Consider the following 23,997-nt stretch of genomic DNA (forward strand, 5'->3'; position numbering starts at 1 on the left):
ATGAGGATTTTCAGCTTGTTCTATGTGATGGATCTTTTTTTAAATTGGAATGAGTCGGTGGTAAAGATGAATCGAAAACCTCGCCATTTTCTAGAAAGATCAGTTATCATTCAGCTGATATGTTTCACAGTGGCAGAATTAAATGACCGGATTTAGACACATATAATGATTTATTCTGATAACTTATTACGAGAGTTAAAAACTGCTATGAACTTCTAAGAGACAATCATAGCTTCTCAGTTTCTTGGCCTGTTCATATTCACAAAGCATATGAGAGTACCAGTGCTGATCTAGGATCAGGTCACCCCTGTCCATATAACCTTATTCATTATGATCTAAAAGGCTAAACTGATCCTATATCAGCGCTCCTGCAGACCAAGGCCTTCCTTACTATAACTACAAGGTGCAAGGCCTATGGGGGAGGGGGTTTATGGTTGATCAGCGCCATGGAAGGATGGAGGGAGAGAGGGGGGGGGGGGGGGGGGGTTGAACAGGAAACAACAATAGTCATGAGGGCAACAGGAAATGCCCGGTTTAGACATCTGGCCTGATGATGACAGAGAGCCCGGGCAGAGGACATTTTCATCACTACGAGGGGGAATGGAGGGAGAGAAAGGAGAGAGAGAAGGGGCATGAGTCAAGCCAATGCCCACCACACAAACAGCTCTTTCTTTCCAGCCTCTCATCTTTTCGTTAATGAACTGTGACTTTCTTTCTTTCTTTCCCCACTGCTCCACAAGCGAGCTCCTCCCTCTCTTTTCTCATCATCCCTCTTCTCCTGCCCTAGTCAAGGCCTGGCTTCCTGTTATTCTGCCCGTGCCTTCATAATGTCCACTTAACAGCCAGATTACCTGCCATAAAGAAACGCTGTCTCGTGACAGAGTCAACAGCCTGTGACTACGCCGGACTGCTTTACGTAAATCAACCCGTGGTGTCTGCCACCACCGGGCAAAGCACACACACACCACACATATACACATACACATACACACACACAAACACACACACACATGACACACACACACACAGACACAGACACAGACACACACACACACACACACACACACACACACACACACACACACACACACACACACACACACAACACACACATACAGATCCTCTCCTTATCCTATTTACCAGTCACTAAATATATAAACCATAGTCACACTAACCCCTCTGCCTGACCCGGAAATGCCAACGGCCTCACTAAGCGGTTTGCTGGTAAATGAGCTATAGAGAAGTGCTGTTCCATTTCTCCTCTGTCTTTATCTATTTTTATCAGCAGCGCCTTACATTTTATTTTCCATTGGAAGAAGAGATGTTTAGGAATGATGGTGGTGATTCCCATTTAGATGTGAGTTAGATGTGAGGCGGAGTCAGGGTTGAATGAATGCATCATGATTTTAGATGCCAGAGGATGTAGCCTACAGTGTATGAGATGTATGATGTGATATAGGATGATAGGATAGTAGAGGATGTTTAGGAAATGATGATGTGTCACAGTGTTCATCTGAGTATTTAGGTCTTTGGCTTGTATCGCGTCTGGCAATCTTGCTGAATCTGCCATTAATACCTCTCCTCCTCCCTTATCTTTTTCTGCCTGCTTGTATCTGTCTCTTGACTGCCCCTTCTAGTCTCATTGTTCTGGTCAACTCCCAGACCTGATGCTGAGCCAAAGAAAATGCCCAAATAGGCATGTGTCTCCTGTCTGAGGAGCGGACTACAGTGGGGCTCGAGGTATGGGGAGGGGGGATTTCTCAATACTGTAAAGTACACAAAGTTAGCCCTCTGACACAGCCTGGTACATTCCAAGTCTACTATCTGTGCCTTCTTGTTTTTTTTGTACATAAATAGTTTGTTTAATATTAAAGTTTATACCTAACATTGTGGGAAATGTTTAATATCTACAGATGACCCTGACGTATTACACAACTAAACAGCAAAAATCATTTGAATTATTATTTCCAATCTTGTAATCTTTTTTTGCAACTTGCCCATCTCTTCAAGGCATACTGTACCGATCTTAATTTGACCATCCTATTGCAGGATAAATGTTTAACTTGTAGTATATGTGAGGTTTAAAAAGGCTTCTGAACTTCCTACTTAGAAATGTCAAACTTTGATCAACTCCTACAAAAATGTACATCAATTATCATTGTAAAAGAGCAGAAAGGCCCGCACACTGTTTATGCTCCCAATTCACAGCTTTAATGACAACGTTTCAATCCGAAACAGATCTTCATCAGGTCAAACAGTCTGAGTGCTTAAATCCCAAAATATACACATTTCACTTCATATGTCCACTAGGCACATGACGCATGGTGGGTGTGGAAGCAATTAGATTCACTTAAGCGCATAGTCAATCATAATTAATCACAGAGGCTATACACTACCATCCAAAAGTTTGGGCTCACTTAGAAATACATTAAATGAGTTGCAAAATGAATAGGAAACATAGTCAAGACGTTGACAAGGTTATAAATAATGATTTTTAATTGAAATAATTGTGTCCTTCAAACTTTGCTTTCGTCAAAGAATCCTCCATTTGCAGCTATTACAGCCTTGCAGACCTTTGGCATCATAGTTGTCAATTTGTTGAGGTAATCTGAAGAGATTTCACCCCATGATTTCCTGAAGCACCTCCCATAAATTGGATTGGCTTGATGGGCACTTCTTACGTACCATACGGTCGAGCTGTTCTCATAATAGCTCATTAGGGTTGGAGCTGTGCTTTGGGTCATTGACCTGTTGTAGGAGGAAATTGGCTCCAATTAAGCATCGTCCACAGGGTATGGCATTGCATGGCAAAACGGAGTGATAGCCTTCCTTCTTCAAGATCCCCTTTACCTTGTACAAATCTCCCACTTTACCACCACCAAAGCACTCCCAGACCATCACATTGCCTCCACCATGCTTGACAGATGGCATCAAGCACTCCTATAGCATCTTTTCATTTTTTCTGTCACGGCCTGATCTGTCTCACCTGTCCTTGTGATTCTCTCCACCCCCTCTAGGTGTCGCTGATTTTCCCCCAGTGTATTTATCCCTGTATTTCCTGTTTCGCTGTGCCACTTCGTCTTGTATGTTTCCAAGTCAACCAGCGGTTTTCCTGTTCTCCTGCTTTATGCATTCTCTTTTTTCTAGTCCTCACGATTTTGACCCTTGCCTGTTTCTGGACTTTGTACCCACCTGCATGACTATTCTGCCTGCCTTGACCACGAGCCTGTCTGCCACTTGACCACGAGCCTGTACCTCCTGGACTCTGATCTGGTTTTGACCTTTTTGCCTGTCCACGATCATTCTCTTGCCTATCCCTTTGGATTAATAAACATTTTAAGACTCCAACCATCTGCCTCCTGTGTGTGCATATGGGTCTCACCTTGTGTCATGATATTTTCTGCATCTCACGAATGTTCTTTGTGATCCGAACACCTCAACTTAGATTTGTCTGTACGTAACACTTTTTTTCCCAATCTTCCTCTGTCCAGTATCTGTGTTCTTTTGCCCATCTTAATCTTTTCTTTTTATTGGTCAGTCTGAGATATGGCTTTTTCTTTGCAACTCTGCCTAGAAGGCCAGCATCCCGGAGTCGCCTCTTCACTGTTGACGTTGAGACTGGTGTTTTGCGGGTACTATTTAATGTAGCTGTCAGTTGAGGACTTGTGAGGCATCTGTTTCTCAAACTAGACACTTTAATGTACTTCTCCTCTTGCTCAGTTGTGCACCGGGGTCTCCCACTCCTCTTTCTATTCTGGTTAGGGCCAGTTTGCACTGTTCTGTGAAGGGAGTAGAACACGGCGTTGTACGAGATCTTCCGTTTCTTGTAAATTTCTCGCATAGAATAGCCTTAATTTCTCAGAACAAGAATATTCTGAGTTTCAGAAGAAAGTTATTTGTTTCTGGACATTTTGAGCCTGTAATCGAACCCACAAATGCTGATGCTCCAGATACACAACTAGTCTAAAGAAGTCCAGTTTTATTGATTCTTTAATCAGAACCACAGCTTTCAGCTGTACTAACATAATTTCAAAAGGGTTTTCCAATGATGAATTAGCCTTTTAAAATGATAAACTTGGATTAGCTAACACAACATGCCATTGGAACACAGGAGTGATGATTGCTGATAATGGACCTCTGTACGCCTATGTAGATATTTCATAAAAAAATCTGCGTTTTCCAGCTACAATAGTCATTTACAACATTAACAATGTCTGCACTGTATTTCTGATCAATTTTATGTTATTTTAATGGACAAAAAAATCACTTTTCGTTCAAAAAGAAGGACATTTCGAAGTGACCCCAAACGTTTGAACGGTAGTGTACATATGGTCATAAAGGATTACATGCAATACCCACCCATATGACCATTGGCAGTGGCCGTAGATATAATTACAGTGACCTATTTCAAAAACAACTTGTGTACCTCTAATAATTGTATATCAACAAATAATTACAGAAAATATAATATACTGTATACTGTATGTACAAAATGACCAAGTGGAGATCTGGATGGCAGGACAAATCAATGTGACATATTCATGTAAGAAATGGTCTGATATCAAACTCTTGGTTAAGACCTTTTGGAGACATGACAGACAAACGGTGAATCCAATACAATTCTCTTCTCAGTAATACACTATCAGTATCTCCAAGGACTCTTAACATGTTCGATACCAATGTATCTCGGAGAGCTGATATTGTGACGAGCCTCCATGAAATGCGCCACAGGGCTTCTTGACCAGAGAAGCCCTGTGGCGCATTTCATGGAGGCTCGTCACAATATCAGCTCTCCGAGATACATTGGTATCGAACATGTTAAGAGTCCTTGGAGATACTGGTATTACTCATGTGTTCTGCTATCCTTGTTTTCAGAGCTCGTTTTGTTTTTACTACATAGCATAGACCACTTATACACTTGATCAGATATACCACATTTTTGGTGGAACACATAATGATGCCATTAATCTTAATGGCCTTGCCCGTAATAGGATGATTGAACAGTGTGCATTTTTTCATAAAGTTACTTAATTATTAATATTTCTTGTTGTTGCTGTAGCAAACTGGCTCAAATTAAGATCCTACATCTGTAGGTGTATTGAGAACAATGACATCACGTAGCGGATAAAGCCAGTGTGGCTCTTTCCTCTAAAAAACTGTCAAAAAGCAGAAATATTAAACCGATTACTTTATCATCAGCCTAATCTGACTTGGATCAGACTATCAGTTCTTGTTTGAAAGGTGAAAGGTCCAACGTCAGTATTCTGTGGAATGGATCTCCCGACTCAGCAGAAAGAGGACCTTGGCTGGAAATAAAAACCCACACAACTCTGACATTAAGGGTAATATATTCAAGAGAGGCATTGTGACCCTGCCAGCAACAAGCCACATCCTGGAATCAGTGACTTCCTTTATTGAGTCTCTTCACAGAGTCAAAGGATCAAACCACTATTCACTTTGACAGAGAGGAAGAGCAAAATGCAGATGTGGCAGTTTTGACTTGTACTATTCTACATTCACCCTTTATTTGAGATAGGATATTCATTATTGTACATCAAGACCTAAGAATTGTATTTAAAAAGATAGTCTGGGGAAGAGTATTTTTTGTTATTTTTTGTTATTCATGAATACAGTAGTCTGCCAAAAGCCACAGACTTGTAGCCCTCTTACTACAGGACCCGAACAATAAATCTTACACATTGATGAAAACTTATTCTATTTTAGTCTAGCAGTAGTATTCCACTACTACGTTAAAAAGTACAAAATAATAATCTGTTATTTTGCTGTATAAAATGTATTTCAGGCATGGGCAGTATTTATGTTACATGTACTTGAAATATGTATTTAAAGTACTTTTCAGTATTTTGTCATTTGGATTACACTGGGCTGTATGACAATCAAATGTATTTTGTAACAACATACTTTGGAGAGCTGTAATTTGTATTTTCTAAATACAAAATACTTTTCTATGCCATTTTTTATAGTGGTTCACCATTTTGTGCCCCCCTTTCACCATGCATTGGTATCAAAGGTCTGATGACACTATGGTGTGAGCATCTGCTAAATTAACTAAATAAAAATGGCCTGCTCCCGCATCTCCAGCTCTACACACCTATTGTCCCGCTGTTTCCGCGGCTACAGACTGAGGCCTGACCATCTACAGGTTAGTAAACAAGTTCTTATCAGCGCTCTGCAAGGGCCCACAATGTCCCCAGGCCTCTCACCCCTATACTGCACTGCACAGTGCCTTAACTCTCTCCTTATATCCTCAGGCCATACAAATCTCCACAGTCTATCAATAAGTCCCTGATTATCACTGTCACTTTCACTGCTACTGTGTATGTACAATTGAAGTCGGAAGTTTACATACACTTAGGTTGGAGTCATTAAAACTCGTTTTTCAACCACTCCACAAATGTCTTGTTAACAATCTACAGTTTTGGCAAGTTGGTTAGGACATCTACTTTGTGCATGACACAAGGATTTTTTCCAACAATTGTTTACAGACAGATTATTTCACTTATAATTCAGTGTATCACAATTTCCGTGGATCAGAAGTTTACATACACTAAATTGATTGTGCCTTTAAACAGCTTAGAAATTCCAGAAAAGTATGTCATGGCTTTAGAAGCTTCTGATAGGATAATTGACATAATTTGAGTAAATTGGAGGTGTACCTGTGGATGTATTTTAAGGCCTACCTTCAAACTCAGTGCCTCTTTGCTTGACATAATAGGAAAATCAAAAGAAAACAGACAAGACCTCAGAAAAAAATGTAGACCTCCACAAGTCTGGTTCATCCTTGGGAGCAATTTCCAAACGCCTGAAGGTACCACGTTCATCTGTACAAACAATAGCATGCAAGTACAAACACCATGGGACCACGCAGTCGTCATACCGCTCAGGAATGAGACGCGTTCTGTCTCCTAGAGATGAATGTACTTTGGTGCGAAAAGTGCAAATAAATCCCAGAACAACAGCAAAGGACCTTGTGAAGATGCTGGAAGAAACAGGTACAAAAGTATCTATATCCACAGTAAAACAAGTCCTATATCGACATAACCTGAAAGGCTGCTCAGCCAGGAAGAAGCCACTGCTCCAAAACCGCCATAAAAAAGCCAGACTACAGTTTGCCACTGCACATGAGGACAAAGATCATACTTTTTGGAGAAATGTCCTCTGGTCTGATGAAACAAAAATAGAAGAGTTTGGCCATAATAACCATCGTTATGTTTGGAGGAAAAATGGGGAGGCTTGCAAGCCGAAGAACACCATCCCAACCATGAAGCACTGCAGTGGCAGCATCATGTTGTGGGGGTGCTTTTCTGCAGAAGGGACTGGTGCACTTCACAAAATAGATTTCTTATTGAGGAAGGACAATTATGAGGATATATTGAAGCAACATCTCAAGACATCAGTTAGGAAGTTAAAGCTTGGTTGCAAATGGGTCTTCCAAATGGACATTGACCCCAAGCATACTTCCAAAGTAGTGCCAAAATGGCTTAAAGACAACAAAGTCAAGGTATTGGAGTGGCCATCACAAAGCCCGGGCCTCAATCCAATAAAATATTTGAGGGCAGAACTGAAAAAGCGTGTGCGAGCTAGGAGGTCAACAAACCTGACTCAGTTACACCAGCTCTGTCTGGAGGAATGGGCCAAAATTCACCCAACTTATTGTGGGAAGCTTTTGGAAGGCTACCCAAAACGTTTGACCCAAGCTAAACAATTTAGAGGCAATGCTACCAAATACTAATTGAGTGTATGTAAACTTCTGATCCACTGGAAATGTGATGAAAGAAATAAAAGCTGAAATAAATCATTCTCTCTACTATTTTTCCGATATTTCACATTCTTAAAATAAAGTGGTGATCCTAACTGACCTAAGACAGGGAATTTTTTACTAGGATTAAATGTCAGGAATTGTGAAAAACGTATTTTAAATGTATTTGGCTAAGGTGTATGTAAACTTCCGACTTCAACTGTATGTAGTAGTACGGGGGATGGGTATTTTGTGTGTGGTGTGTGCGTGTTATTTGGGGATGTTATGTGGCACGGACATTGGTGATGTGAAAGCTGGTCTGGAGACAGCTTTTCTTCATATACAGTAGCTCTGTTTATACCTCTGGGAGCCGTTTGTCAGATGTCTCCTTTTGTCGGAAGTACAGTAGACGCAACAACAAATCCAATGACGCATGGAGGGCCTATGGCTCACTCACACACACAACACACGCCTATCTCTTAGAGGCTTGAGAGTTGTCTCCCAGTTAGTCTTCATGGCCTGTCTGTGTGCTGCTGTTCCTAAAGCAATATGACGCTTTGATGTAGACAAACTGTGTGTGCTGTTGTCATTCACTACACTAGCAGTTCTTTCCTAGAACGGTGATGCAAGAAACTTTCGATATGGTGAATGTTAAGTACATTGCCGTTCCCTGTTGATATATGCTCTCCCACTTTCTCCATATCTCTCTCTGTTTCTCCCTTTCACACACACACATACAGAAACATCTATCTGTAATTTTCGAGGCAGCATCAGAGAGGGCGATGTTTTTTGTTTTGTTGGTTCAGTTGCCTCTTCTGTCAAATTGACAAGGTGTTCCATAAACACTTTATTCGCTCTCAGTCCTCAGGTTGGTCCCAGTGTGAAGAAATTAATTCATTGTAAAACGACGAGACATTTTGAATTTGCACTATAGCGATAGTCTATTAATCTTCCAGGAGTTAATTAGCAAACGTGGCTTTTGGAGGGAAAGACTAATTTAGCGGTTGCTGTGCTTACACTGTTCCGCCGAGCAGATGGAAGCAGCAGCGACACATTGCATACTGGGTGCTTCCAATCATTCAAGATTGATATCGCTTTGCGCAGCATATGTTTCTCATAGACCAACAGACATTAACCCGTTTTTCTCCACTGATTTCCCAGAAAATATTAACGAGCCCACTTTTGGTTGGTCACATCGGGGATAGCATAGCAATTAAGATTTTGATACTTTTGACACGTTTGAGAAGTTGAAGAAGTGGAGTCAGAACCAAAGATGAAGAGATTCCGCATGTTTGCAGTGTTGAGTTTTATTTTTATTTTTATTTCACCTTTATTTAACCAGGTAGGCTAGGTGAGAACAAGTTCTCATTTACAACTGCGACATGGCCAATATAAAGCAAAGCAGTGCGACAAACAACAACACAGAGTTACACATGGAATAAACAAACATACAGTCAATAATACAATTATTTATCTTCCTTCCTTGTCTGAGTGCGGAGAGTTGTCAACAAGCTAGACTATATTCCTTTAGAAAGGGAAGTACAGACTATTAACCTGTTAAATGTAATGTCGATGTAGATTTCCGCCTAAATAGACATACCCAAAAGTAATTCTTTATCATGAGAGGGCCATTAACAATACCTAGTAATGATAGTAATAGTAATAGTAATAAAATAAAATAAAAAACAATGTTTAATAGTTATACTATTCTGAGGTGTAATCACTTTTGAGGACACAAGCTCAAGCACACAGTGAGAATATGATTTTAAAAAATGAAAATATGAAAAATCATAATTATTTTTTTCCTACTCAACAAAAGTGGGGGAATAAGGCTTGAAATGATTGAAATGCTTTCTAAATATAGCAACAATCTAATTTTTATAAATTACTTATGATAAGATTTCACCTTTCTTATAACTGTAAAAGAAATATGATCATACTTAGTGACAGTACAAAATTGGCACCATTTTATTAGCTGAATGTTCTGCCCAGCATCCTCTGAGCGACACAGAGACACCATTAAATACCTGCTGACTCATTACATCTCACAACGTCGTCCCTCTGTGTTTAAATGTGCCTTTTTCATGTTGAGAAATCGATCCTTTGTCTGGATAGGCCAGAAAATGCAAAGGATGTGTCAGATTTCACAATCCTGAGGGCGCGTTTCACAGCTAAGGCGAGTCAACGCAACAACCAATGGTGGTGTGCCATGTCATAAACTGTGTCATTGACTGACAAATTGCTATAACATATGATATGGTTAGCTGATACTTAAAACACTTATCCAGGCATTGTAAGATCTGTCAGGTGTCAGCAACGTCTAAGCATAAGAAACTCACCCTGCATCATAGCGGAGAGCGGCATGTGAAGCAGGACAACCAGAGTTTTCCCAGGGTGCACAGTAATTCAGATTTAGATTAAAGGGAAAACAATAGAGGGTGTAGAAGGGGGGGGGGGGGGGGTCAGCAGGAGAAAGAATGTCCGTAGGGGAAGTAGAAGGTAAGGTAAGTGAGAGTTGAGGGTGTGTGGGGGGAATGTCCATAGGGGGGAGTAGCAGGTGGGAAGGAGAGCCGGTAGCTGACTAGTGGTGGATATTCAGCAGCCTGTCTCTCAGTTTTTACCATGATGCTCCTGTACTGCTCGCATCTGAGTGATTGAAGCAGGGAGAACAGGGCATGGTTTGGGTGGCTGGGGTCACTGATGATTTTCTTGGCCTTTCTGCGACATCTGGTGTTGTAGGTGTCCTGTTAGTCAGGCAGTGTACACCGAATGGCTCTGAAGAGCCTTGCGACCCGTGGCGGTGGAGTTGCCATACCAGGCTGTGATGCAGCCCGCCAGTATGCTCTCAATGGTGCTCCTGTAGAACACTGTGAGAGTGTTCAGCACCCTGAGGTTGAAGAGTTGCTGTCGTATGTGTACGCCAAGGAGTTTGAAGTTATATACCATCTCCACAGCGGCCCCATTGATGAGGATGGGGGCATATCCAGCCTGGTTTCTCTTGAAGTCCACAATTAGCTCCTTTGTTTTGTTAATGCTGAGGGAGAGGTTGTTTACCCAGCACCATGCCGTCAGAGTGCCTAGCTCCTCCCTGTAGGCCTTCTCGTCGTTACTGGTGATCAGGCCTACTACTTTTGTGTCATCAGCAAACTTGATGATGGTTTTGGAACTGTGTGAGGCCATGCAGTCGTGGGTATACAGAGAATACAAGAGGGACTGAGGACGCACTCTTGTGGGGCTGCCGTGTTGAGGATCAGTGTCAAGGGGGTAATGTTGCCTACCTTCACCACCTGGGGGGCGGCCCGTCAGGAAGTCCAGGACCCAGTTGCATAAGGAGGAGTTCTGACCCAGGGCTGTGAGCTTTGTAATGAGATTATAGGGAGGACACTATGGTACTGAAGGCCGCGCTGTAGTCAATGAACAGCATCCTCATATATGCATTCCTTTTGTTCCTGGAGGGTAAGGGAAGTGTGCAGTGCAATGTCGATTGCATCGTCTGTGGATTTGTCAGGGCGGTATGCGAATTGGAGAGGGTTGAGTGTGTCGGAGAGGGAGGAGGGTATAGAGGCCAGAGCTAGGGAGAGATTAAAAATGTCAAAGAACACAGCAGCCAGCTGATCTGCACATGCTCTGAGGGACGGCTAGAAATACCATCTGGGCCAGCAGCCTTGCGAGTGTTAACATGTTTGAATGACTTACAGACGTCCTCAGTGGAGACTGTGAGTGTGTAGCCCACATTGTCATCGGGGGCTCTTCTCGGCAGGCCATGGTCATTATGCTCTAATCTTGATGAAAAGATTTAGCTCTTCTGGTAGGGTGGCATTAGTGACCGTGAGGTGGTTGGCTTTCTTTTTGTAATCTGTGATCGTTAGGAGCCCCTGCCACATATGCCTTCGTCAGACCTGCTGAATTGCTCCTCCACTCTGTCTCTATACCTGTCTAATTAATGTTGTGCCATTCACAAAGCGTTCTGTACACAAAAATGTTGGTCGGAACCAGTCCAGTACCGCTAAAAGTCCCCTAAATAGGCCTATCCCTGGATTACTTTCTGCTTTTCAATTCATTCATAATGGAAGTGTAGTGGGGTAATATTAATCATGTATGTACAGTGCCAGTCAGAAGTTTGGTCACACCTACTCATTCCAGGGTTTTTCTTAATTTGTACTATTTTCTACATTGTAAAATAATAGTGAAGACATCAAAACTATGCAATAACATATATGGAATCATGTAGTAACCAATTTTTATATTTGAGATTCTTCAAAGTAGCCACACTTTGCCTTGATGACAGCTTTGCACACTCTTGGCATTCTCACAATCATGCATTTCATCATAGCACTTGATGGTTGTTGCGACTGCACTTGAAGAATCTTTCAAAGATTTTGAAATGTTCCATATTGACTGAGCTTCATGTCTTTAAGTAATGATGGACTGTCATTTCTCTTTGCTAATTTGATCTGTTCTTGCCATAATATGGACTTGGTCTTTTACCAAATAGGGCTTGTCACAACATAACTGATCGGCTCAAACACATTAAGAAGGAAAGAAATTCAACAAATTAACAAGGCACACCTGTTAATTGAAATGCATTCTGATTCCAAGATGGCGTAGCAGTCGGACGTGTGTTTTGTCTTGTTCCGTCCTGTGCTTTTCTCTCCATATTAAATAAGCATGCCCCATTCAAAAAATGTAGAACTAAGAACAGTGTCACGGCCGTCAAAAGAAGTGGACCAAGGTGCAGCGTCGTCAGCGTACATTTTCTTTTATTTATATAAAATGTCACCAACAAAACAAGAACTAACAAAACAACCGGGAAGCTTAACAGGGCTAAGTGCCACAAACAAAGTTAACGAGGGCTACCAAATGATGATTCCCAATCAGAGACAACGATAGACAGCTGTCCCTGATTGAGAACCATACCCGGCCAACAGATAGAAACACAAATCATAGAAATAAAGGACGTAGAATGCCCACCCAAATCACATCCTGACCAAACCAAAAAGAGATTAAAAAAAAGGCTCTCTAAGGTCAGGGCGTGACAAACAGATATAGCCCTTGGTTCACTCCAGACCTGACTGCCCATGACATGCACACAAAAACATCCTGTGGCGTTCTGCATTAGCATAGAATATCCCCCGCGATATGCAACTTTTCAGAGAAGTCAGGAACCAATATACACAGTCAGTTAGGAAAGCTCAGAATAGCTTTTTCAAACAGAAATTTGCATCCTGTAGCACTAATTACAAAAAGTTTTGTGACACTGTAAAGTCCATGGAGAATAAGAGCACCTCCTCCCACCTGCCCACTGCACTAAGGCTAGGAAACACTGTCAACACCAATAAATCTACGATAATCGATCATTTCAATAGGCATTTTTCTACGGCTGGCCATGCTTTCCACCTGGCTACTCCTGCCCCGTCCAACAGCTCTGCAGCAACTTGCCCAAGCCCCCCAAATCCAGACAGCTGATGTTCTGAAAGAGCTGCAAAATCTGGATCCCTACAAATCAGCTGGGCAAGACAATCTGGACCCTCTCTTCCTAAAATTATCCGCCAGAATTGTTGCAACCCCTATTACTAGCCTGTTCAACATCTCTTTCATATCGTCTGAGATCCCTAAAGATTGGAAAGCTGCCACAGTCATCCCCCTCTTCAAAGGGGGAGACACTCTAGACTCAAACTGTTATAGACCTATATCCATCCTGCACTGCTTTTCCAAAATCTTCGAAAGCCAAGTTAATAAACAGATCACCGACCATTTAGAATCCCACAGTACCTTCACCGTTATGCAATCTGGTTTCCGAGCTGGTCATGGGTGCACCTCAGACACGCTCAAGGTCCTAAACAATATCACAACCGCCATCGATAAAAGACAGTACTGTGAAGCCGTTCATTGACCTGGCCAAGGCTTTCGACTCTGTCAATCACCGCATTTTTATCGGCAGACTCAATAGCCTTGGTTTCTCAAATACTGCCTCGCCTGGTTCACCAACTACTTCTCAGATAGAGTTCAGTGTGTCAAATCGGAGGGCCTGTTGTCCGGATCTCTGGAAGTCTCTATGGGGGTGCCACAGGGTTCAATTCTCGGGCCGACTATTTTCTCTGTATACATCAATGATGTCGCTCTTACTGCTAGTGATTCTCTGATCCACCTCTACGCAGACGACACCCTTCTGTATACTTCTGGCCCTTCAAACCTCCAAACGAGTGTCAATGCCATACAACACTTCTTCCGTGGCCTCCAACTGCTCTTAAATACAAGTAAAACCTAATGCATGCTCTTCAACTGATTGCTGCCCGCACCCGACCACCAGACTAGCATCCCTACTCTGGACGGTTCTGACTTAGAATATGTGAACAACTACAAATACCTAGATGTCTGGTTAGACTGTAAACTCTCCTTCCAGACTCACATTAAGCATCTCCAATAAAAAAATGTATCTAGAATCGGCATCCTATTTCGCAGCATCCTTCACTCATGCTGCCAAATATACCCTTGTAAAACTTACTTATCCTATCGATCCTTGACGTCGGCAATGTCATTTACAAAATAGCCTCCAACACTCTACTCAGCAAACTGGATGTAGTCTATCACAGTGCCATCCGTTTTGTCACCAAAGCCCCATATACTACCCAGCACTGCAACCTGTATGCTCTCGTTGGCTTGCCCTCGCTACATATTTGTAGCCAAACCCACTGGCTCCATGTCATCTATAAGTCTTTGCTAGGTAAAGCCCCGCCTTATCGCAGCTCACTGGTCACCATAGCACCACCCACCCATAGCACGCGCTCCAGCAGGTATATTTCACTGGTCACCCCCAAAGCCAACTCCTCTTTGGCCGCCTTTCCTTCCAGTTCTCTGCTGCCAATGACTGGAACAAATTGCAAAAATCACTGAAGCTGGAGACTTATATCTCCCTCTCTAACTTTAAGCATCAGCTGTCAGAGCAGCTTACCGATCACTGTACCTGTACACAGCCAATCTGTAAATCGCACACCCAACTACCTCATCCCCATAATATTATTTATCTTCTTGCTCTTTTGCACCCCAGTATCTCTACTTGCACATCATCATCTGCACATGTCACGCCTGATCCCGCTTTTCCTCCCCCTCTCCAAGCATGCTTGCCCAGCGCCCATGCATCGGCCTGCTTAACTAGGTGGGACGCCAGGTGGCGCTCCTAGAGGGAGGGGGTACTGTCACGCCTGTTCCCGCTCTTCCTCCCCCTTGCACACGAGGGCGCCAAGCTCTCCAGGATTACGCAATCAAGCCACCATCAGTACGCACACCTGCCTTTCCCCATAATGTGTATCTGCGCTCATTAGACTCAGTTGAACTCTATTACTTGTTATTGCCTTCCCTATTGCCCTATACATGTCAGAAATGCTTTTAAATGATGTACCCAGTAGGTCCCTTAGGTCCTCTGACACTGGCCTTTTAACTATCCCAAAGCCGAGGACCAAGAGGCATGGAGAGGCAGCCTTTAGATATTATACCCTCAGCCTCTGGAATAGCCTGTCAGAGAACCTTAGAACACATATTTTTAGCTTTGCTTTTCCTTTTTATTCATTCCATTTAGATATTCCGTCATTCCATTTTGTCATTCTTTAGGTTTTTATCTTGTGTTTGTTGTGTAGTAAATATTTCAGCTTTAAGTTTCATTATTTTATTTTTTCCCCTGCGAAGGACAATGCTTTGCATTCCAAGACTGAAATGTGAAGTATAAATAAAGCTTGATTTGATTATAATCCAAGCCTGTGCGTTATTCTAGAGCGCGATTCACACAGAATTTGTTTTTCCAAATTGCTCCCAGTAATTCTTAATTTTTTCACATTAAATTAACTCTTATGAAGGAAGCCTGGAGGTTTTTATTCTAGGCATGAAGATATTTCAACATCATGTCTAGACGATAATAAGCTACACTGATAGTGGAGTATAGGTGTCCCCATAACATTTAAATTGATTCAGTGAGATCAGGTTAGTTACAACTAGGGTTGGAGCGAAAACCTACAGGAAGGTAGCTCTCCAGTAACATGGTTGGAGAGCCCTGACCTAGGTCATCAACAGCCCACCAGGGTTTCATTAAATAAACTATAGGCACAATACTTTTAGGCCTAATTAAACTGATGCATTTGGCGATGTTCAACTTCAATTCACTGGCACTATGAAGCCATACTCATTGATAGCCTTATACATACTTTTATATAATTTCTGTGAATTTACGAGGCATTGTAAGACAAAACACTGAAAGATTACCAAGATATAGCCTATGTGCATTAATCCGACTGTATGTCTGCCTGCCCCGATCCCCGCTCTCCCTCACTGGCTCAACTGCTATTTCTCTTCGCTATGAAAAACGCTAGTGTGTGTTTGGTTTTCAGTATGTTGTGTGTATGTCACGCCCTGACCAGAGAGATCCTTTAATTCTCTATGTTGGTTAGGTCAGGGTGTGACTAGGGTGGGTTATCTAGGTTATCATTTGTCTTTGTTGGCCTGGTATGGTTCCCAATCAGAGGCAGCTGTTTATCGTTGTCTCTGATTGGGGATCATATTAAGGCAGCCTTTTCCACTGGGTTTTTGTGGGATCTTGTTTGTTTGTGTGTAGTTGCCAGTGTGCACTGCATTTGACTTCACCTTTTGTTTTTGTTCTGTATTGTTTTGGTGAGTTTCTTTGATTAAACATGTGGAACTCTACGCACAATGTGCCTTGGTCTGTTAATTCTACAAACGACAGTGACAGAAGATCTCACCACTCACGGACCAAGCAGCGTGCACAGGAGGAGAGGGTATCCTGGGCCTGGGAGGATATCCAGGAGGTAAAGACATCCTGGACTTGGGAGGAGATAATGGCAGGAGACGAAAGCCTTCCATGGAAGCAGACGCAAGCGGTGAAGGAAGGACAACGACTTGGTCCAACATTCATTACGAACAACGTGACAGAATATCCCATGAAAACAGGACCAAGCAGCGTGCCCAGGAGGAGAAGACATGCTGGACTTGGGAGGAAATTACGGCTGGAGACGAAAGCCTTCCGTGGAAGCAGATGCAAGCGGTGAGGGAAGGACAGCGACAACACGGCCACGACGGAAGCCCAGGAAGCAGCCTCAAAAAATATTTGGGGGGAGGCACAAGGGGGGGTGGGCAAAGTTGAGTTTTGAGTCAAAGACCGTCGAGGAGTTATTGAACAAATTGGAGGAGAGTGAACGGAGGGGAGAGTTAGAGACCTTCGAGGAGTTGTTGGACAAATTGGAGGAGAGTGAAGCGAGAGAGCTATTGTTTTGACGTAGTATGCACGGCATTCACCCTGAAGAGCATGTTAGCCGTCCGATGCCACCTGTGCCAGCTCCCCATTCTCATCTTGAGGAGCATATCATTTGTCCAGTACCACGTGGGCCGGTTCTACGCACCAGGTCTCCAGTACGCCTCCACAGCCCAGTACATCCTGTGCCTGCTCCTCGCACTCTCCCTCAAGTGCGCCTTCCCAGTCAGGTACGTCCTGTGCCTGCTCCTCGCACCCTCCCTGAAGTGCGTGTCCCCAGTCAGGTACGTCCTGTGCCTGCTCCCCGCACTCGCCCTGAAGTGCGTGTCTCCAGTCCAGAGCTTCCGGCGACGAGTCCCAGTCCAGAGCTTCCGGCGACGAGTCACAGTCTGGAACCTCCTGAGACGGTCCATAGTCCGGAACCTCCTGAGATGGTCCACGGTCCGGAACCTCCTGCGACGGTCCACAGTCCAGAGCCTCCTGCAAGGGTTCCCAGTCCAGAGCCTCTACCGAGGGTTAATGATGGGTTACCATCATTAAGTTTGCTGATGACACAACAGTGGTAGGCCTGATCACCGACAATGATGAGACAGCCTATAAGAAGGAGGTCAGAGACCTGACCGTGTGGTGCAAGGACAACAACCTCTCCCTCAACGTGATCAAGACAAAGGAATTGATTGTGGACTACAGGAAAAGGAGGACTGAGCACACCCTCTTTCTCATCTACGGGGCTGTAGTGGAGCAGGTTGAGAGCAAGGCACTACAGAGGGTAGTGCGTGCGAGCCAGTACATCACCAGGGCCAAGCTTCCTGCCATCCAGGACTTCTAAACCCGGAGGTGTCAGAGGAAGTTGTCAACGACTCCAGCCACCCTAGTCATAGACTGTTTTCTCTGCTACCGCACGGCAAGCGGTACTGGAGCGCCAAGTCTAGGTCCAAGAGGCTTCTAAACAGCTTCTACCCCCAAGCCTTAAGACTCCTGAACAGCTACTAAAATGGCTACACAGACTATTTGCATTGCTGCTGCTACTATCTGTTATTATATATGTATAGTCACTTTAATAACTCTACCTACATGTACATATTACCACAATTACCTCAACATCGTTGCCCTGTACATTGACTCTGTACCGGTACCCCCTGTATATAGCCCCACTATTGTTATTTACTGCAGATTTACTGCTTCTTTTCTCTTACTTTTTTTGGTATTTTCTTAAAACTGCATTGTTGGTTAAGGGCTTGTAAGTAAGCATTTCACTGTGTGGTATACACCTGTTGTATTCGGCGCATGTGACAAATAACATTTGATTTGATTTGCAGTGAATTGATGTAAGCTAGCAAGGAAAGTTAGACTACAAAATTGGAAGCTACCGGTATCTTCTTGCTCTAGCCTGTAATGACATTGTTTTGTGAACAGTAATTACGTTTGAACATTTCTACATGCCATGTTGCATTATTCAAGTGTGTTAACTTCTGTGCAGCATGAGTGGGGAGCAGTGGAGGCTGGTGGGATGAGCCATAGAAGGACGGCTCATTGTAATGACTGGAATGGAATCTATGGAACGGACTCAAATATGTGGTTTCCATATGTTTAATGTGTTTGATACAGTTCCATTTATTCCATTCGAGCCATTACAATGAGCCTGTCCTCCTATAGCTCCCCCCACCAGCTTCCTCTGGTGGGGTGCTAACATGTTTGCAGCCCAGACTCCCAGTGCTCTAGCAATGAGTAAGTGGAGCAGGCAAGAGGCATGAACGGTGCACTCGCGCTATAAGGGGACATCGGCTGCGCTGATAAACAGACTTTATGACGTGAGACACATTTGACAGAAGAACCTAAAATAACAACAATTCTAGTACCGAACCATTTTTCATGTTCAAGTATCCAAGAAGTTTCAGTACACCATGCAACACAGAGAGTGCATCTCACCACGGCAGGTCAGGAACAAAGAGCAAGAGACAATTAATCTCTTTAATGACATCTGAGTTTTTTGGATTTAAAATCTGAGTTGTTGACCAATCACAATACCATTGAATTAACCTCCAATCAGATATGCAAACTACAGAATGTAAAGTCAACAGCACCTACTGCTTCACAGAGATGTGACAGAATGGGGGATTTGGAGAGCAACACAGAGCAGGAGACGATAAAACCTTTTGCATGGAGTTTATAAGAGTCACTTCGGGGGCCGCCCTACTGGAGAACTAATCAAAAGCATACGTTCATATTCAGAGGTACTCTCTATACCTCTAAAAATGGCCCCTACACAAACACAACAACAGGCACCCACACACACACAAGCCCCTGAACACACCAAGTTTGTCATAAATCAAAGAGAAATTTCCGCACTTTACCACATGAATCCAGAGAAAGCAGAACAAGTTTCAATTAAAACCTATGACACCCATCACAGCTTCAAAGCATCAACTGTTCATTAATCATTTCCTGTCTTTTAAATGTTTAGCTGACAACTATTTATGCATACTGCTTTGATCAAAGCAGCACACCAACAGAGCATACTAAATACTTGAATTTGCATAGTGAGAAATGCAGAATAGGTACCAAACAACCAACCCAGTACTACTCTCTCTGGGATTTGGGGAAAATACAAAAAACTTACAGTCAAACAGATTTTTTTTTTTTTTTAAGGGACAGGTACAAGTCCCCCTTCAACACTTCTGATTGGGCAGACATTTGGCTGAGCAAGGGCAGACTGGCCAGAGATAAGAGCTGCACAATGCCATGCCTTATCTGTCCATAGTGTGCAGACGCCCGCTGCTGGCATTGGCACAAGAAGATCGCCATTTTGATGAAGAGTTTATATCAGCGTCCGCTACTAATGAGCCATTCAAGGCTCACACCACAGCCACTGACCAGCCTGACCTGGGGGACCCAGGAGCACAGTAGCCAGTAGGTTACTGTAAATGTACAGTAAAATACTGTCAGCACAGAAGCCAGTAAATTACTGTATTGATTATTGACTGATGTACTGCATTGTTGAGGGAGCTAGCACATAAGCATTTGCTGTACAGTTTTGTACCTGCTGTAAACTGTGTATGTGATGAATACATTTGACGTGATTTGAAGCATCTCCTTGCAGATGAGAAACAAACTATTGTAAATGTTAGTTGCAAAATATGTTTCCTAGATATTATATATTAAATAGGTTTAAGTTAAATGGTTTCCTAGATGAAAGTGTGCCTACATCAACATTAGGTTATGCATAGCCTATATTAGACTGAGCTAGATGTGTTTAACAGTGCTTTGAAATGCTGTATGTCTTGTCGCATGAGGGGAGTGCCTTGTTAACAACTTACTTCAAGAACAACATAACTTGCAAGCTGGAAAGAATCCTTTGGCTCTCTAATAGTTTTACATGACACTGCTGCCATGATTTACTCCAGAGATTACATCAAAATCTACAAACAGGAAAAGTTATCCACCTGCAAACATTATCTTAACTCATCAACCGCATTCTCTTCCTTCCAGGGATGACTGGGAGAGAGAGAGCGAGAGAGAAGAGAAGAGCAAAATACTGTAGCATAGCTAGTCCCACTCAGCGCTGCTAGAGTCAAAGAGAATAAAAGAGAGGCAGTCAGAAATGAATTGCTAATTGCAACAGTGAGATAGAAATCGGTCTGGAGTCGCGTCACTACGTCTCCCTGGTCCTGCCACCCAGTCTGGCTGCAGTCTACAGGGCTGGCTCTGCTGTAGTGTGGGGAAGTGAGCTATTTAGACTCCCAGCGCCATTTTTAACAGAGGCAGCCGGGGCTTTCTTTCGGTTCGTCATTACCCTCTATAAGGCCCTACTAAGGAGCTGTCTGTCATCTCTATCCATCTCTCCCTGTTTTCTCTTTCTCTCTGCATCTTGCCATATTGTATTTCTCTATCTCTCTCACCCTCTTTCTGCATCTACCTCTCATTTGCATCATCTCCTATCTCAGTCTCTCCATCTCTCTGCCTCATCCCTCAATGCATCCTCTTTCTCTCTCTCTCCATCCCTCTCCTTTCATCCCCCTCTCTTTCACTGCACCCCTTTCCCGATTCGCCCCCCACTGTGCCACTGATATGCTCTTGGAGAGTTACATAACCCCCTCCCACCACCACCACCATCATCTGCAACCCTCCCCACCCTTCAGCCTCCAGCATGGCTTCCTGAGGATGTGGTCCCAGTGGCTCCCCTGCCTGCTGTTCTGCTACTCGCCCTCCCTCTCTTCCATCTCCCTCCATATGTCTGCTTCCCCCAAGGTCCCCTTCAGGCTCCCCTCCCTTTCAGGCGGTTGACTAATCGCTTTTGTACTTTTCCTTCAGTCTGTGGAGAGGGACCCGGCTAGGAGTCGACAACCGTCACGTCAGGCTCCCACAGCGAACTAATTGCAGCTGGGAGCCGATATAGTCACTACAGACCCCCTGGAAGAAGGAAGGAGGAACTGTGGCAGGCTCCTATGGAGAACTACAGCAGAAGGGGACAATAATCAATACATTGCCGCTTTAGGGGAAGAACAATTAAGAGTCTCCTATGGAGCTACTGCACAGAAGAAGGCAGGAGTCAACACAGCCCCCCGTTGGAAATGACTGGCCTGCAATGAGTTCTACAGTCGACACAGCCCCCCGTTGGGACACCCCCAGAGAGAGACAGCCCCCATGGAACTACAGAACAGAAGTCTGGAGGCCCTCAACAGGTCCAGCTACCGTCTGGACTGGAGCGCAAATGGAGGCCCTCAACAGGGATTTAAACCAGTGAGACCCAGACAGGACACAGATCCCCAACCAGGATGCACTACAGAGGGCTACACTGTCAACAGACAGTACAGTCGCAACCTCAGCCTCTCACAAGTGATTGGAGTCAACAAAATGCTGTGTTCAGCAGCATTACTACATAGTATTCCCATGTTGAAGTCTTGAGGGGCTCCAATAAATGTTTTGGCATGAATAAAGTAATTTTTTTAATGTGTTGGTTATGTTTTTGGCTGCTTTCTTTTTTCATCGTGAGCCAAATACATCAAATGTGCATACTAAGTACAAAGTACCACTTGAGCACAGGGAGGATATAAGTGTATGAACCTGAGGGTCTTCTGGAATGGCCTGCACCACATCTGCTTCATCTGACTACTTAACCAACTGACAATAAGCATCACCCAAAGGATCCACCACAACTGTTAGCAGGCTAAGCATAATACAAGACCTGTCAGAGCATGTAGATACTTTTCCATTGCCTACATGACACTCCAGCTAGCTGCCAACTAGCAACTACAGCCATTTATCATACCTAAAAATATACATGCAACGCAAAAAAAAGTCTGCCCTGCCTATAGCATATACCAGTACAATAATAAATGGATGCACACATGTATCATTTAGTCCTTATCCTTTACAAGTTTAAAATAAATTAGGCTTCAGGAATTGTTGTCAGTTAGGCCCAAAATTAAACAAAATCTCTGTACCTAAACAATATCCTATTATACAGACTCATCCAATCAACTGGAAATCCTAATGGTTTACAGAGAGAGAATAAAACTCTCGGTTGGTTTTTCAAAAAGAGTTTAGAATAACAAAGTCTTGACAGGTCAAATTGAAGATGAATGGCATTTTTTCTTTTTACATTGCTTACTCTGAAGGAAAGAACCTCTAGGCTTCAATTCAATATCAGTCTCCAAGTCAAGTCTAGCACACTAGCTGTCAACCAAGCACATTTTCACTAACACAACAATTTAAAAGAGATGGAAGTTGCAGGTTCAACCAAACATTGGTCTTACCTGAAGTGGCGATGGCAAGGCAGAGTAGAAGTAGAGGTAAACGCGACATGTTGCTGCTCTCCATCTCAAAGTCAGCTATCTGCGGGAGTCTCAAAGAAGCACTGGCCGGTGTCTAGGTGCTTGGGCAGTGAAAGCAGTGTCCAATGGCAGCACGGCTGTGACTGTGGTGACAGTGGTTCTGCTCCAGAAAGGTGACCACACAAATCCAGCCTTGATAGGTCAAAGGTTAGCTAAGAGAAAAGAGGCAGGGTGTCAGTTGGAGATAGCCGACTGCCAAGCAAAGTCATAGGGAGAATCTCAATTGCATACTCCTCGCGTCCTTTCTCCACTCTCCTCCCGCCTCCTTCTCAAAACCCATTGGATGAAAAAGCGAGGTCCCTCCCCTCTGACCTTCTCCTCCAATGGGTTTTGAGAAAGAGGCGAGAGGAGAGAGGATGCGAGGAGTATGCAATTGAGATTCTACCATAGATGAGGTGATTCAAATAATACTGACACGGTACAACCAATAAGATATAGTGCATACCTCTGATATAACTGATGAACATTTATATCATCACATAACAGTAGAATATAACTGATGTTGAACATGTATATTACCACATCACAGTAGAATTAATATAATTTCAATGCACATACTTTTTCTTTGCCATAATTAAAAAATACACATTAATCAATGTGATACTCATTCTCTACAGTCAATGCTGGCAAGCTTTACAAATCCCCTCAAGGAACCTTTGCCATTGAAAATGAAATGGTGAGATGGTGTTGCCAAGATAAACTGCATCACTTTATCTTTTATCTATTTTTCTGTATTTTATCTAGGACAGTGCTATGCTATGTGAGCTTATTATAGGATTTAATTTTCTCTCCTGAGGGCCTGTTCCTAAACGGGAAGGATGAGATGCAGCACGCTGATTAACATCTTTAAAAGTGATGATTAACAAGGCCATTTCTAATAAATGTATTGCTCTCTACTGTGCTGCTCTCTACTCAGCTACCCCCCATTTTCTAGTAAAGTGCTTGATTACAACTGTTGCTATGATACCTAATCAAGATTCAAAATATGATAATCACTTAATTCTTGACAAATATGACCAACTACAGCACGTGCAACAAGCAGTGGGTGGTTTATCATTTTAAGGGTATGGAATAACTATATATTAAATCAGCATGTGAATACAGAGGGGAGAGACTGCTCTATTTATAAGGATGCAGCACAAAATGAG

General features: G+C 43.2%; 1 protein-coding gene across 1 annotated transcript in view; it reads right to left on the reverse strand.

Annotated features, from left to right (window-relative positions):
* LOC139408665 (endoglin-like) overlaps nt 1–23,997 on the reverse strand; it is a 58,865-nt gene that overhangs the window by 33,761 nt on the left and 1,107 nt on the right. Inside the window, exon 2 of the mRNA XM_071152843.1 lies at nt 22,772–23,001. Coding sequence (XP_071008944.1) covers nt 22,772–22,835 — 64 coding nt within the window. The 5' untranslated portion in view covers nt 22,836–23,001. The remainder of the gene's footprint in view (nt 1–22,771; nt 23,002–23,997) is intronic.

Source organism: Oncorhynchus clarkii, chromosome 5 (genome assembly GCF_045791955.1).
Source record: "Oncorhynchus clarkii lewisi isolate Uvic-CL-2024 chromosome 5, UVic_Ocla_1.0, whole genome shotgun sequence".
Lineage (NCBI taxonomy): Eukaryota > Metazoa > Chordata > Actinopteri > Salmoniformes > Salmonidae > Oncorhynchus > Oncorhynchus clarkii.